Source organism: Daucus carota, chromosome 8, assembly GCF_001625215.2.
Source record: "Daucus carota subsp. sativus chromosome 8, DH1 v3.0, whole genome shotgun sequence".
NCBI lineage: Eukaryota > Viridiplantae > Streptophyta > Magnoliopsida > Apiales > Apiaceae > Daucus > Daucus carota.
The window spans coordinates 24491405-24506183 of record NC_030388.2 but is presented as its reverse complement, the minus strand read 5'-3'; the positions used below and the strand labels follow the sequence as shown (position 1 = coordinate 24506183).

Sequence of the window (14779 nt, the reverse complement as noted above, 5' to 3'; positions counted from 1 at the left end):
TATAAACACAAGCAAATAACTAATGTATACCAATTTGGTAGCATTTTTGGGCCGATCTGTGGTGGGTTGTTGGGTCCGGTATGCATCTAGTTGTGGCCTTGAGATGTTATAAATGGTATCAGAGTGAGGTTTCGATCCTTGGACATGTGGGTTATGGGCCCACCACGCATGACTCGGCCGGAAGTGCCAAGGCACTGCTTGGATTGCTTAAGTTGATTGTGTGCTCGACGAGGACGTCGAGCATATAAGAGGGGATATTTGTAACATCTGACATGTGTTTGGGCCTTTATAAACACAAGCAAATAACTAATGTATACCAATTCGTTAGCACTTTTGGGCCGACCTTTAGTGGGTTGTTGGTCCGGTATGCATCTAGTTGTGGGCTTGAGATGTTATCATAGTCTGCTAAATTATATCATCTTAAATTTCAATTGTTTTCTTCCTATTTTTTACTCCATCCATCCTACAATACAAGTATCTTTTGAAAAAAATTACACATAGTAAGGAAACATTAGTTGGATAATATTTTCTCACTTTTACCCCTAATAAATGTATGGATGTAAACTCTTATTCAACCCTCTTATACAACTTTCAAGAAGGTTAATTTTGGAATAATATCAATACATTTGCATTGAAAACCAAAAGTGGACAAATATTATGAGAAAAAAATTTCCTTCCAAAAGATATTTGTATTGTGGGACAGAGGGAGTAATTCCTCTGCATCCACGCACTTCTTTTTTGCCATTGATTCAAGTGCAAAATTAAAATTTTCTTACGAATAGAGAACAAACTGAATGTCATCGTCATTGTAATTGTCTATGTTTTCCAAATTCAGAGTGTTGTCAAATAACAAGCTATTGATTTCTTCTATTGATTCCCAATCCCCGAAACATATATTAGACCTTCTCTTATTCTTTTATTATTGTTTGTTTCACTTGTTGAACTTGCTGCTCTACTTTTGCGACTAACTCGTGTAGTTCAGTGTAGTTAAAAATTTGTTTCGTTTTCCACTTGCATGCATCAGGTTTTGCCTATAATATAATGCAGAAGTATAATAAAGTTAATACTTTTAATTAGGTCATGTCATCAGTTAAGTAAACATCTTAATTAGACCCCCAACTATTAAACCCAACTATTAATAGTTCCCATATTTCTTCATCAGTTGCCACATATAACTTAGTTTCTAAATTTCAAGAAAATCTAGATACTCCCTCCGTCCCAAACAGGGCCATTGTTAGATATTTTCAGCTGATAAAATTATCTCCAATCTAATAAGTAGCTGTCTAGCTGAATCTAGATTGTTTATCACCATCTTAATGATTTTTCCTTGATTTTATATCAGGTTGGGAAATATTAAAATCAAACTGAAAATGAATTATATCAAAATGTTATGAACTACATATACAAAGTAAAGAGAACAAAATTTTAATACAAAAATCAGTTGCAATACATATATAAAGTAAAAATATTAAAGTACATTCACTGATTAAATTAAATCAAAAATAATAACAAAACAACTCACTCAAAGTATAGTTAAAAACAATCTAACTACGAATGAGTTCGCCACAACTATTAACTAATCTAACATTTTAACATCATTATCCTTGTGCAATAAGTATTCGCTCCACATAGTATTCGCTATTGTATTTCGATTTTACCTGCAATGGCCCCAACCTTCAAACTTGTTTCTTAGTGCATAAAACACTACTTCGAGAGTTTCTTTTTCCAACTCTTGTATCACTTCTTCTTCATGTGTCATATCATGATCTTTTTCTCGTAAGAAATTGTACAAAGAAGTTCTGCAATATATAACAAGTGATAAATATGTCTGAATGTGCTTGACACGAATAGAATGGCTTAATTATACTTCTAATAATAGGAAAAAAATTGCCCTTCCAATAGCATTCCTCAATGATGCATGGCGATAATTAAATACCTCTTTACAATTTACAGGTCCACGATTTGTGTACTCTTTTAGATGGTAATGAACACTAAAAGTGGGACTAGTCCACTTCTATGAGGAGACCCGCATCAACTAAACAATATTTACCCATAAATAAGATATAGGACTACATTAAATACAGTATAATATATTGAATACAAGAATTGAAAAAAGAATGGTTGATTATTTGTTCAATAATTACCGGCAGGGATAACTAATTTAACTTTTCTTTTTTGTCATAAGACTTTCACGTTAGTGAATTGTACCAAAATACAATACCGAGAGGATCGAAAGAGCTTCTTTCATACATGAAAATCTTTCATCTAACCAGAGGGCATTGCTGAAATGTCACACAAAAATTCAGATAAAAAAAATTGATGTCTAAAAAAAACACTCGAAAAAAAAGAAGCAAAACCACAGAACTAAGAAGAAAAGGAGAACTTTCATTTAAAGAAATCTACCGACTAACCACAATCATGCAAAGATGGCCCCACAAAATTTAGTCAATAAAATTTTAATGACCGTAAAGAAAACCCGGATGAAGGACACAAGATCTGCGGGAAGGAAGAAAAGAAAGAGGGAGAGAAAAAATAACGAATGAAAGAAATAAAGAGAGAGAGAGAGAGAGAGAAAAAAGAGGGAAGAAATAATCAAGAACAAAGGCTTATGTCAAGCATCGAAACAAAGTCATCAAATGATAATTAACGACAAAATAAAATCACAATATACGATCAAAAAGCCATCAACTATGACTCTCCCTCGAAAGGAACACAATAAAAAACTGAATATACAAAAACGCTATAACACAATTTGTAGTATAAAACCTTATATATCTAGCTATAAACGAATCACAAAATTCAATTACGAAATATAAATCTGTTCAAAGGACATATATGACAGACAAATTCAAAAGTACTATGACAAAATATTTTGAACGCATACCATTATCGTGGGGTCAATTCACACGTTCCTTATCTTACCGATCGATGTGAACTCCAGATATGGCTAAAACTGAATTACAGTCGCCTAACTTATCATTTATGCATCCCAATTGATTTATCACCGAATCAAAATCTTGAAAAACTAATAGATCTAACATCTAAGAATAGATCTGGTGAGGAGTTTTAATGAAAGAAGAACAACAAATCAAAAGAAATTAATTGATTGGGACTTTTCATGAAGATTGATGGAAGCTCCGGCGACAGCTAGAAATGAAAAGAGTTAGAGAGATTTTTAGGAAGCTAGGGTCTATCCCACTGTCAATTATTTTTTACTAATTTAACTTCTCTAATAAGTGCATTTTAATTATTCTTGAATCTGATGCAGTTCCTTCCCCGATCACTCGAAGTATATGTGAATTTTGAATCAAAAATGCAGTCAGTCAGCACATTAATTTTCGGGTATCTCTATGACCACGAGAGCATGTTTATTAGGTATTCTTATGTGAGCAGATACATGTGTGTCATCAACAGCGCCGACACATTGGCCTGAGACCAATCCGCTTATGCTAACGAATGGGAGTACCTAAAAATTAAACTTTTAAAGGCATATTTCTTTTACATATATATAAAGGAGTAAATAAAAATTTAATAAAATATATAAGCACAAAATTTCTTAGGGGCACAGATTTTAATTTTTACTTCAAAATAGCATCAAACATGTTGTTAAATGTTTTGATTAAATAATTTGTTGTTAAATATCTTTCTTATTTGGCTGATCCAATGAATAAATATTATCGATATGTCATTTATTACCTTTTTACGATATCAATATAGGGCACTAATTTTTTTCCGGCATGGATTGCTAGATATCTCGAGATAGCACTGCCGACACAATCTACCTTCATACAAACTAATAAATTAACAATACACACCCATCACAATTTTTTTCAGTATATCAGCTTATAAAACATTCCAATTTTCCCTAGTCAATAAACCAAACTATAGTAGTATGGAGAGTATGGTCTCATACTGTCATATGTAGCAATACGAGGAACAATGTAATTTTGCTAATGTTAAACCCTCATGGTGAAGTGTTCAACATATGCTTAATTTAGCATAAACTCCCTGGCCCAGGTCTGAAAATTTTGAAAGAATCTTCTGCAATCATTCGGCATTATATTGAATGTCCTCTAAGCAAAATATCTTCCTCTAAATAAAATCAGCAAGTGAACATAAATTAATGATTTATTCCTATATTAGGTTATATTATATCATACCTGTTTGTAACAAAGTATCTTCCCTCTTGAAACACATAATTGTTCTTCAATCAAGTCAACAGAAGATATCATCTCTGTCACAGGACGCTTGGCCTATATATGGCCAAACATAACAATACAGTTGTGTAGTTTTCAAGAAAAACTTTCATGTCTTAAAAACCCGTAAATGTAAGTCATTTCTTTATTTATTTACCCGCATTTTATTGTTAAGTTTTATGAAGGAAAGGGATTCATTTTAAGGACAGTACCAATACCAGTATACCCTATATATGCTGCAGCTGCAACTGTTGCATCACCCATGGCTTTCCTCAGCTCGCATATCAATGTAAGGAATGGTGCTTCTTCCATCAACTTCTGGTTCATTCTCTGCATAGGCAATTGGTCCAAATTCAGTATAGATATCAGTTCATCACTCTTTAAAGAGCATGTCAGATTACTTCTACACCCCTGTTTTAAGTAAACCGTCTTCGTTTTTGCATTATCTAGTTTAGAGGGTCTTTAAATGAAAGAGTACTCTTAATTTTCAGGAAAGTTTAGATTTTAGACCTTAACCTTCGACGCTAATAAACTGAAGCAAAAAAAAAATATTGTACGATATTACATCTATGTTTAGGTTTCGTGACAAAAAAGATACTAAACTCAAGTTTGAATACAGTGTCACACGCACTATGATCTTTGTTAATTTAGCTGAAGAGATGGAAAAACTCAATTTAGCATCTATGAAGTATACTATAATTTTATACCAAATGAACATCTTGTAATAGTGCTACTTGAAATTACATTCATGCTGACTAGATGAATACAGGCCCCACGTACAATGATCTTTTTTAATTTAGCTGAATAGATGAAGAAACTCAAATTAGCATCTTTGAAGTATACTATAATTTTAAACTAAATGAACATCTTGTAATAGTGCTACTTGAAACTATATTCATGCTGACTCCCAAATACACAACTACTCCCTCTGTTTTTTTTTATATGACGCTTTGACTTTTGGCACACACTTTTAAGTGCTTTGACCGGGTAGTTAAAAATATTATTTTTCAAAATTTCTTTTTCTGAATAATAATATATAATCAAAATTTTTATTCAAAAAAAAAAATTCAAAAAATAATATTTTTAACTACTCGGTCAAAGCACTTAAAAATGTGTGCCAAAAGTCAAAGCATCATATAAAAAAAACAGAGGGAGTATAACATACTGGGAAGTGATCATACTCAACATCTGGTAGACACTAAGTTTTTGATTCGAGAACTATAATGGCAGGCCTCCAGATTGCAAGTAACATGTCATAATTTATGTTTCCCAAGTTAATTTCAACATGTCATACTTCAACTTGTAATTTCAAGGAGAAATTAAATCACATTGTATAATGCATTTATACCATTGTTCAGATTATAAGTATAAGGTCAACGTCATGGAGAAAGTTAAAACTATGTAGGGATGTAACACACCTTTTTGTATTTTTCAGATGGAATGAAAAATAAATTTAGTGGCAATTACTCAAGTCTGAGACTTGAAAAGAAAAAATGGTACCAATTTTTTAGTGCTCACTTTGCAGTTTACAAAAATAGATTTGCCAAAAGACATAATTGGTGCAAGGGTGAGATGTACGGTAGGGAATTTAAGTAAAGAAAGTTACTTGTTGCAAGTTTGTAGACAAGAAGAAAAAAAGAATAAGATACCTGGGATTCTGGATTTAGTTTTCAATATATCCTCCATCTTTTCCATGGGCAGCTGCAGCCTCAATTTTAGCTGCCTGTCAGAACTACAAAATTAGGTGGTACAAAAAAACATAATCATCTAAAAAAAAACTTCATCTCACATAATTCAATTTATTTTAGGGGCAACATACATCATTGTAGATTTTAGCATAGTTCCCTAAGTAGTAACTAGACTGTATATATTAGCAAGAATAAGAAAAGCCCTCGCACTGACAACATTTCTACCATCATGTTCTTTTCACTGAATCACCAAAAATACTTAAATGCATGCAAAGTAATGTGCATGTGTCTATGCGAGTGATCAAGGATAGTAGAGAATTGATTTAAACTAATGTTATTTATACGATTTCAGACCGAATCAAACTACTTCTTCATTCATTGTACTAGTTCATCCTTATATAATAATCTTGTCAGGAAAAGCAAAACTATAAGAGTAACGCATTTGACCCCCTTCTGCGATATTTCGGGTACTCTTGGAACTTAACATACATGCGTACAAAGGGCAGTAATGTGAATTGACTTATTACAGTGTAGTCTGTAATAACAGTAATCGTTGTACATAAGTAATAGTTGGTAAATATTATAATGAACATATCTATCTTTAATAACGTAACAAGCATATCTACTTACAATCCTGGACTCCTGGACAAGATTCCAAGTGTTGGATGTTTACTTTGTTCATCATTGATGCATATATACAGCTTAGTTTCCATGCACCCCTGTATCAATCTCAACTTTACTCATTCCTAAGCATTTTTTTAGACCTAAACCATTCATTAATGATCTCACCATACTAAACTCCCCCCAGTCTCCACCTTCTGCAAATACATTAGATAGTAGAGTATAATATCCAGTGTCATCCATATCTAAACCTAAAAGTTTTTCTTGAATTTTTTGGATCATGTCTACTCGTCTATGAATCCGACAACCATTCAACAGAGCACCCCAGTTGCTTGCATCAGCTTGAAATGGCATTGTATCAATGATCATGTACGCTTCGTCTAGGTTTCCACCTCGGCTTAGAAGATCAATTAAACATGCATAATGTTCCAACTGTGGTTCAGCACCAAAGTCCTTCATTAAGTTGAAGTAAGACTTTCCTACTTCCACATATCCTGCATGGCTGCATGCAGATAATATATTCATAAATGTGACTTCATTTGGTTTTACCTCAGATTCTACCATTCTGTTGAAGAGTGAAATCGCAAGGTCAATCTGGCCATGCGAACCATAACCACCGATCATGGCACTCCACGATACAACAGTTCTTTCTGACATGGTATCAAAGATACCCCTAGCCATGTAAAGGTCTCCACACTTGGCATACATGTCTAATAAAGCTGTATTAATGTATGTATCATCCTGTAAACAAGTTGTAATAAGCTTATGGTGTATCCACTTCCCTTTCTCTAGATATCCCAAATTCGAGCAAGCTTGAATTACACTCAAAAATGTCACTGCATCCATTTCAAGACTTTTTGAATACATCTGATCAAAAAGACTAATAGCTTTTGCTGAAAAGCCATTATGACAGAATCCACATATCATTGAATTCCATGTTACAACACTTCCTTGTCCCCTGTTCTTAAATACCAAGTAAGCTGAATCCACAAACCCACATTTAGCATACATGTCAATTAGCGAATTCAGGACAAACTCGCTTGGACAGCTTGTTCTTATAACATGACCATGTATCTGACGTCCGTACAGCAGCAAACCAAACTTCCCACAGGCTGAAAGCATAGTGGCCAGCGTAAATGAATCTGGAGATATATTGTAACTTTGCATCTTCCTAAATATAGTCAACGCCTCTTTAGACCCTTCCTCGATGCAGCGTGATATGAGCAAATTCCATGATACAATATGTCTCTCTCTTGACACAAATAAAATCTTGTGGGCACATCTTGTATTACCAGAAGTAGCATACAAATCAACTAAAGATGGCACTAAAGAATTATATTCAGGGTCCATAATTTTCCTAATAACAAAACCATGAACAGACCTGCCTTCTTTTAACCAACCCAACCTAACACAAGATCGAAGAACTCCCATCATAGTTACTGCATTTGGTTCCCCATTAGACAATAGCATCTTGGAGAAAATATCTATGACTTCTCTATAGCAACCACATTGATTATAGCATGTAATCATTGACGTCCAAGTAGCTGTAGATAAGTGAACAACATTGTTAAAAATCCCCTCTGCACTATGCAAATCACCGCATTTACCATACATTGTAATCAAAGAACTATCCAGCGCTCCATCACTTAAAATGGCATTTCTCACTACATATCCATGAACCGACTTCCCTTCTCTCCACAAACCCAATTCCGCACACGCCTCGGCCACACTAAGCATAACCACCGAATCAGGTTCAACACCTTCCCCAACCATCTCACGAAACAAATCTACCCCTTCACTCTCCTCACCATTCTGCACATGACTCGATATGATTGAACTCCACAAAACAAGGTCCCTCACAGACAAATCCTCAAATACACTGCGCGCATACCTCAAACACCCAGTTTCACCATACATACTAAGCAAAGAAGTCTGAATCACAAGATCAAACTGAAGCCCACATTTAACAATCCTCCCATGAACCATCTCACCAACACCCAGATCACCAATACCAGAACAAGCCCTCAAAGTTGATGGAAATACAAAGCTACTAACTTGGGTAAAATTCCCCAACATCTCATTATACAAAAGAATAGCTTCTCTAAACAAACCACTCCAAACATGACACTTAATAAGCACACCCCACATGAAAGAATCTGGGTTTTTGAAGTTCTGAAACACAATTCTAGCAGATTCAACATGACCCATGTTTGCATATGATTCAATTAGTTTAGTTGCTGCAGGTTGGCTTTTTTGGTGACCATTAACTATAAGGTGAGCATGTAGTTGAGTTAGAGTTCTTGAACTTAAAGTTCTGTTAAAGAAAGGCATGTAAAGTGTCATTCTTGTGTGAATTTCGAATACCCAAATTGTATGTAAATCTTCAATCTTTAGCTAAAGACTTGAGCTGATGACAAAATTGCATCAATGTAATCAAGAATTAATATACAGTTACAAGATTTAATTGCGGAGTTGCAAAAAAAAAAATTTTGAAGAAAAAAACTTTGTGAACATTTCAAGTTGAGTAATGGAGATACACAGACCGAATCCAGGGAACAAAACAGGAGGGTCAAGAATATAGATGCACACGAACTGGATTCGGGGTGCAAATCGGATCGGATTGTTTTTCAAAATTGGGCCGGATCTCTTTTTAAAATCTAGGCTAAATATTTTAGGCAGGATTGGGCGCTTACCCTGTCCGCTCGATCCCGATCCGATCGTTGTCCTGTTAGGATCGAGAATTCAAAGAATTATTTGAGGACGGGGAATGGGTAAAGTTTTATAAAAAAATTCCGGGGTCTGAACGGGTCGGAGATTCATATCTCTCCGACTCCAATTGTATATCTATACATAAATAATAATATATTTATATTCTACTAGAGTAAAGTTCTTTGTAGACCATATTTTTATTGTAGTATGGTAGACCAATATATATAGTCATTCATTATATTTAATTCGACGACCCTTATTTTCTCCTTTTATTATTTTTTAAATTATGTTTAGTGGGTGAATATTAGATATACTGTATTAGATACGAACCACCAGCTATAATCATTGGCATCAACTATGGTTTTCTTTTTCGGTTTTTCTATGGTGTGCCCATAGGCTCATATTAAGCGTGGAAATTTTTGTGTTTAGATCATCTTGATTGGCTCCCACTTCTTAATAATAGTGGACCCCCTGCAAATACATCAATCACACCAATCAAAATGATCTAAATGCAAAAATTTCCGCGCTTAGCATGTGCTCATGGGCACACACTAGACAAACCCTTTGTTTTTTATGTATTCTTGTATACTATGCAATTGTTTTTTATGTATCCTTGTATACTATGCAATAGTTTTGCACGTTTATGTAATTGTTTCTCCACTTCGTTCATCATCGATTATCATTTTTCTTCTCCATCTTTAATCAACAACCTCCATCATGTTGCACCTTTATTGCATCTGGTTAATTTTTGTTCTTAAACATAATTGAAGAGGATGATAACAATTATAATAGATTGTTTAAAATATCAAAAAAATATATATATTATTCAGGTCGGGATGGAAAATCATGCAAAAAATAGCAAATATGCCCATATTTTAACGGGGGAAGTAATTAAATTTCCCTCACTAATTTGGCGTCCCTCTCGGATCATGCGGACGCTTAGAGCTAGTCCAATAGGTTACCTAAATAAGCTTCTAAACTCATATTTAGATAATGTATCGAAAAAGAGGTACTTCAACACTATCCTAGTGATTACCTAAATCACTAACCCATCCTCAAATCTTCTGATTATTACCTATTTTTAGGTAACCTCGAGTCATTACCTATTTAATATTTTTGACTAAAAAATTCATCCCCACTTTCGTTCTTTTGTCTTTTCCCTATTTTTCCCCTTCTCTCTCACCTTCTCTCTCAAATTTATTATTAAAATAATAATAAGGGAACAAATACAGGGATTGCTATTGGAGTTGACAATCAAAATAGATTACCTAAATGACTAAGACTCACTGGGATTCATTATTTTATATTATTAATAGGTAATGAGATAGATTACTTGCTCTTACAAGCCTGTTCGAAAGGAAGAATAAATAAACAGAATGCTTGCCATGCACTATTACGCTTGTAAATCGTTGTACTACACATAACTTTGGTTCTATAAAGAGCCAAGCAATCTATTAAAGTTTCCAAGTCAAAGAGTAGCGTTAAAATCTCCTAGATGTAGGATATATACATATACCAGGGTTTATGCCAGCAAATAACGGCATATTGCAGCAAAAAGCGCTAGGAGGGATCTATTATAATTTGACCTGCGATGATAAATTTGATCGATCAATTCTTTACACTGAGATGAGGCTGAGGAAAACGGGAATTTTAATTATTATTGACTGCACATAGTTTCTGAGATCTTGATTCTTGAATATGCAGCTGAAACTGTCTTAACCATCTTGTCCATTTTCTTCATCTTGTGGACCATATGGCACTTCATGCCTAGGTTTGTTGTACTTCTCTCGCAATTGCTTGACTGGTATGAAGTCCCCAGCTGCATCCACCCCGTAGAATAAAAAGGGGGCATAAGGATGTTCAAATCGCTCCTGTACATTGCAAACAAGTGTTGCAGTAAGATGAAGAACAAGTTCATGTAATAGTATGAGAAGCAAGTTTTACTCACTGTATCTGGTTGTTCCGGAGCCAGCAAATTTTCTTCTGACACTGTAATACAGAACCGTTACCAAGATAAAAAAATTGCTTATAGACAGGAAAATTTTCAAAATCATATATTAGAAGGACCATTGTATGAGTGGGAAGTTTAATCATAGCACATGAATTAACTATTTTCTTGAGGCATTGCTTGACTGTAATGAGATAAAATGCTCTACTAAAGTGAACCATTGCAAATAAAAAATCACATGAGAGAACCGCTTAATCCAAGTTGGGTTAAGACATAAACTGGAGAGTATTTGATAAACAAATGTTAATTACCATAAGCTACTAATAGATTGGGATCTGCACGAACATCAACCAGGACCTGAAAAACAGTAAAATATATTAGAAGGGGCTCTTTGTTGTTTGTTATATGTACATAACGAATGATTGTGCTAAAATGGTAAATTGCTATTGATAACAGGCAATCAATTCTGCAACTGCGTATCATTAATTTGCTAATAAATACAATGAATAAAACTTCTATAATCTCCTCGGTACAAGATCAAAGAATCAAATATATAAGAATTTATATGAACACTATACTTTAATAGAAGTTACGTGCACATAAAACCATAAAAAGCACTTGAGATACTGTAGCAAGAATGTATAGTACATGCCATTGATGTGATACATATGATGATAAACACCTACGGTCGTACAAGCTTTGTGCACCACCCAGGTGTTTATCAATCATATTAAGAAGTATAATTCTTTCCAATAATACCTAAGATGGCTCTCCGAAACAGATTTTAAGTGAAAACTGTAGTAGGGCTAGTGATAATCAAAAAGTATAGTAGAATATTCTCACTGTCCAGCTGCAACTATAATACGTAGCAAATCTTATCATACCTGATAAAATGGCTGATTTGGACCATGCTTCAACTTTGAAACCTGTGCACTTTCCATCCATGAACTTGACTCGGTACATACAGGATCCATACCACAAACCACAGCTCGATATCCTAAAGTCCCATCAAAATAAGTAATTTCAAACACAACACGGGAAATTTGTGATGGAGATTTCTCATAATGCACATTTATATTCAGATATTCCAGAAGTAGCAACAGGAAACCTACTTGTCAAATTCCAGTTGTAGATGATAAATTACATACATTATAGTAGAGAGCCTTTTGATGTACAAAATATCTATTAACTATCGCGCTGGATGTATCCACACAAATTTTTCAGAAACTAATCCTATTGGTCCTATGGACTGAATAAGCCTGGTCAATGACCCATATCAGTATCACTGGCTTGACTGGGGTCAAAATTGCAAGCCAGAGTAAAATTTAATGCATTACCCTATTAAACATCTCCAACATACACAAAGTACATAGATCCTAATTGCTTGATTATTTTTCTTCACATTTAGAAATAGTGAAGCTCTACTGTTACTATACACTAAGTTAAAGAAATGTTTGTCATGCGTGCAGAGAAGTATTATTAGTTCTTTTTTACTACCCAAAATCATGAACTAAAAAAGGAAAAGAAAAGGAAAGAAACACTGTGTTTCAATGCAGATGAATCTGGACATAATAAAATTTTAATATAACAAAAAAAAGTACTTACCAAACTTCTTATGCTTAAGTTTCTGACCCAAACGAAATGCAAACTTAGTATTGATATAGGCCTGAGCCTTAATTGATACAGCCAGAGACTGTGACTCTAGCTTAGAAATTTCATCACGTAGTGAAGCTGCCTTGGCGTAATTCTCACTCTGAATTGCATCCTGTAGGTCTGCCCTGAAGGAAAGAAGCATATTAATCTTTAAGATCTAAGACAGAACCAGAAAATTATTACATCATAATTTAGAAAATACATAACTTCGACCAATTTCAAGAGCAGAATTATGTGACTCTCACCGTAGCCGTAAGATGCTTATAGCTTTGTCCTGAGCCTCACTTTTAGAAGCAGATCCTCTTTTTGCTTCCTGTTGCTTGATAACTTCAGCATCAACCTTTTAACAGGAAACTTAATCAACATGTGCAGTCAACTTTAACATAATTTTTGTTGACATACTTTGTACATCTAAAATATGAAACAAGAAGTACAGATGACAATAAAATAACCTTACAATATGAAACAGCTTGAGCACTTTTGTTGATTCATGACAATAAAAATGAAAAATAAACTTATCCCGACCCCAAATGTAAATGGAAATATTTGAATAATTTAACAGTTGTAGAAATGCTTCCCAATGAGGACACCGACACACTTCAATGACAAACACGATACTTCTGGAATAAGGAACCTAACAAATAATAATAAGCAAATATACTTAAATAGGAGCTTATCATCTGACCTCAGTAAGTTTGTTCCTTAGTTGTTGCGCAATCTCGTACTGCTCCACATTCAGTGCATACTGCAAGTACAAAACATTATAGGCTAAAACAACTGCTTGTATTGAATACATATATAGTTTCTAAAAGGGCTAGATCATTGAAAACCTGAACACGAGTCCCCAAGTCCAGCTGGTAAAAGAATATCATTATATCCTCCATGGCAGAATCACTACGCTCTATGCTTGCATCTGACTCTTTATCATTTCCTTTAAATAGCCACCCAGCTTTAACAGTAAAATCTCGTTGTTTCTCTATACCAACATCATAAATTGAAGATTGGCGGGGCAAAAAGGGACCCCCAAATCCATGTCTTTGAACACCAAAAATTACATGACTTGTCTCCGAAAATCTGAACTTTCTCCTCGAAACATGATCGGGTCCATTGACACCACTACTGCTTCTGGGAACGGTGCTGACCGACATACACTGTACCATTGTTTCCCAAAACGTTCCTCTTAACTTCCCTCTTCAGCACTAAAAAAATTGTTCATATCTGATGTTAAGTTAATGCATAGAACCCAATTACCAATTTTTCTAAAAAAAACCTAAAAAATTTAAACACAAAATGGAATCACATAAAGCTAGACACAGATTGCCAATGGACCTTAATACTGTATAACATAACATAATTTACCCATAAAAAGATGATAAGAAACGATAGAAATAAACCCATATTTAAAAATTGAAACTTTACCAAGAATATAGAGCTAATTGGCTTGGGAAACTTGTCAACAAATTTATTATTTCTCCTCTCACCAATCTTGAACTTGAATATATTAAGTCGAACAATCAGATCAAATCAAAACTTACAAAATTGAGTTTAATTACAGCATGTTTCTCTAATTAAAGAAGCCCTAATATACAAGAAGTGAATTACTCCCTTTGAAATGAAAATTACACAGAAACCATACTTTAGTCTTTACACACACAGAGGAGATACATACATAAAAATTATTTATATATGAAAATGAGCATAAAGAAGGGAAGAGTGAAGGCTGGACTGACCGGGTGGTTGTAAGAGGATTGGAATATTGCAGAGCTATGGCGCCGAATGAGCAACTCAAGCCTGCTAATAAACACGTTTGCAAGGAATAAGTCGCTTATTATTTGATCACACGTGTGTGTGTGAACGAATACAAATTTTTTTAATAATGATCATATAAAAAGTTGAAAAAATCCTCTCTAAATAATATTATTCACCTCTTATATTATTAATCATCACGGACACAAACATCACTC

At 34.1% G+C, this 14779-nt stretch overlaps 2 protein-coding genes across 7 annotated transcripts; both read right to left on the bottom strand.

Annotated features, from left to right (window-relative positions):
- Nucleotides 1-1455: 1455 nt before the first annotated feature.
- LOC108197097 (putative pentatricopeptide repeat-containing protein At1g69350, mitochondrial) lies at nucleotides 1456-9159 on the bottom strand. 5 transcript variants are annotated; one of them, XM_064083469.1, is made up of 4 exons: nucleotides 6515-9159; nucleotides 5846-5919; nucleotides 4415-4526; nucleotides 1456-4253 (listed from the first exon to the last, which is right to left on the bottom strand). In XM_064083469.1, the coding sequence occupies exon 1, from the start codon at nucleotides 8846-8848 to the stop codon at nucleotides 6587-6589; it is 2262 nt and encodes a 753-aa protein (XP_063939539.1). In that variant the 5' UTR covers nucleotides 8849-9159; the 3' UTR covers nucleotides 1456-4253; nucleotides 4415-4526; nucleotides 5846-5919; nucleotides 6515-6586. The 5 variants fall into 5 exon arrangements, with proteins under 5 accessions (XP_063939539.1, XP_017220092.1, XP_017220089.1 ...); XM_017364603.2 differs by having other exon boundaries at nucleotides 1456-1799; XM_017364600.2 differs by having other exon boundaries at nucleotides 1456-4526; nucleotides 5846-5928.
- Nucleotides 9160-10582: 1423 nt separating this feature from the next.
- Nucleotides 10583-14697, bottom strand: LOC108197082 (clp protease adapter protein ClpF, chloroplastic). Of its 2 annotated transcripts, none has more exons than XM_017364571.2 (9): nucleotides 14546-14697; nucleotides 13646-14014; nucleotides 13501-13560; nucleotides 13061-13155; nucleotides 12768-12940; nucleotides 12047-12159; nucleotides 11474-11519; nucleotides 11163-11203; nucleotides 10583-11085 (listed from the first exon to the last, which is right to left on the bottom strand). In XM_017364571.2, exons 2-9 carry the CDS (start codon nucleotides 13973-13975, stop codon nucleotides 10930-10932), a joined length of 1014 nt encoding a protein of 337 aa, XP_017220060.1. In that variant the 5' UTR covers nucleotides 13976-14014; nucleotides 14546-14697; the 3' UTR covers nucleotides 10583-10929. The 2 variants fall into 2 exon arrangements, with proteins under 2 accessions (XP_017220060.1, XP_017220061.1); XM_017364572.2 differs by having other exon boundaries at nucleotides 13646-14033; nucleotides 14546-14578.
- Between the last annotated feature and the right edge of the window lie 82 nt (nucleotides 14698-14779).

Bases quoted from the DNA above. Each gene is read 5' to 3' on its own strand.
- LOC108197082 (XM_017364571.2), bottom strand. From the start codon at position 13,975: ATGGTACAGTGTATGTCGGTCAGCACCGTTCCCAGAAGCAGTAGTGGT. The intron at 13,561-13,645 runs GTTTTCAATGAT...TTGTACTTGCAG, and splicing joins ACTTGGGGACTCGTGTTCAG to TATGCACTGAATGTGGAGCA. The intron at 11,520-12,046 runs GTATGATAAGAT...ACTGTTTTTCAG, and splicing joins CAAATCAGCCATTTTATCAG to GTCCTGGTTGATGTTCGTGC.
- LOC108197097 (XM_017364600.2), bottom strand. From the start codon at position 8,848: ATGACACTTTACATGCCTTTCTTTAACAGAACTTTAAGTTCAAGAACT.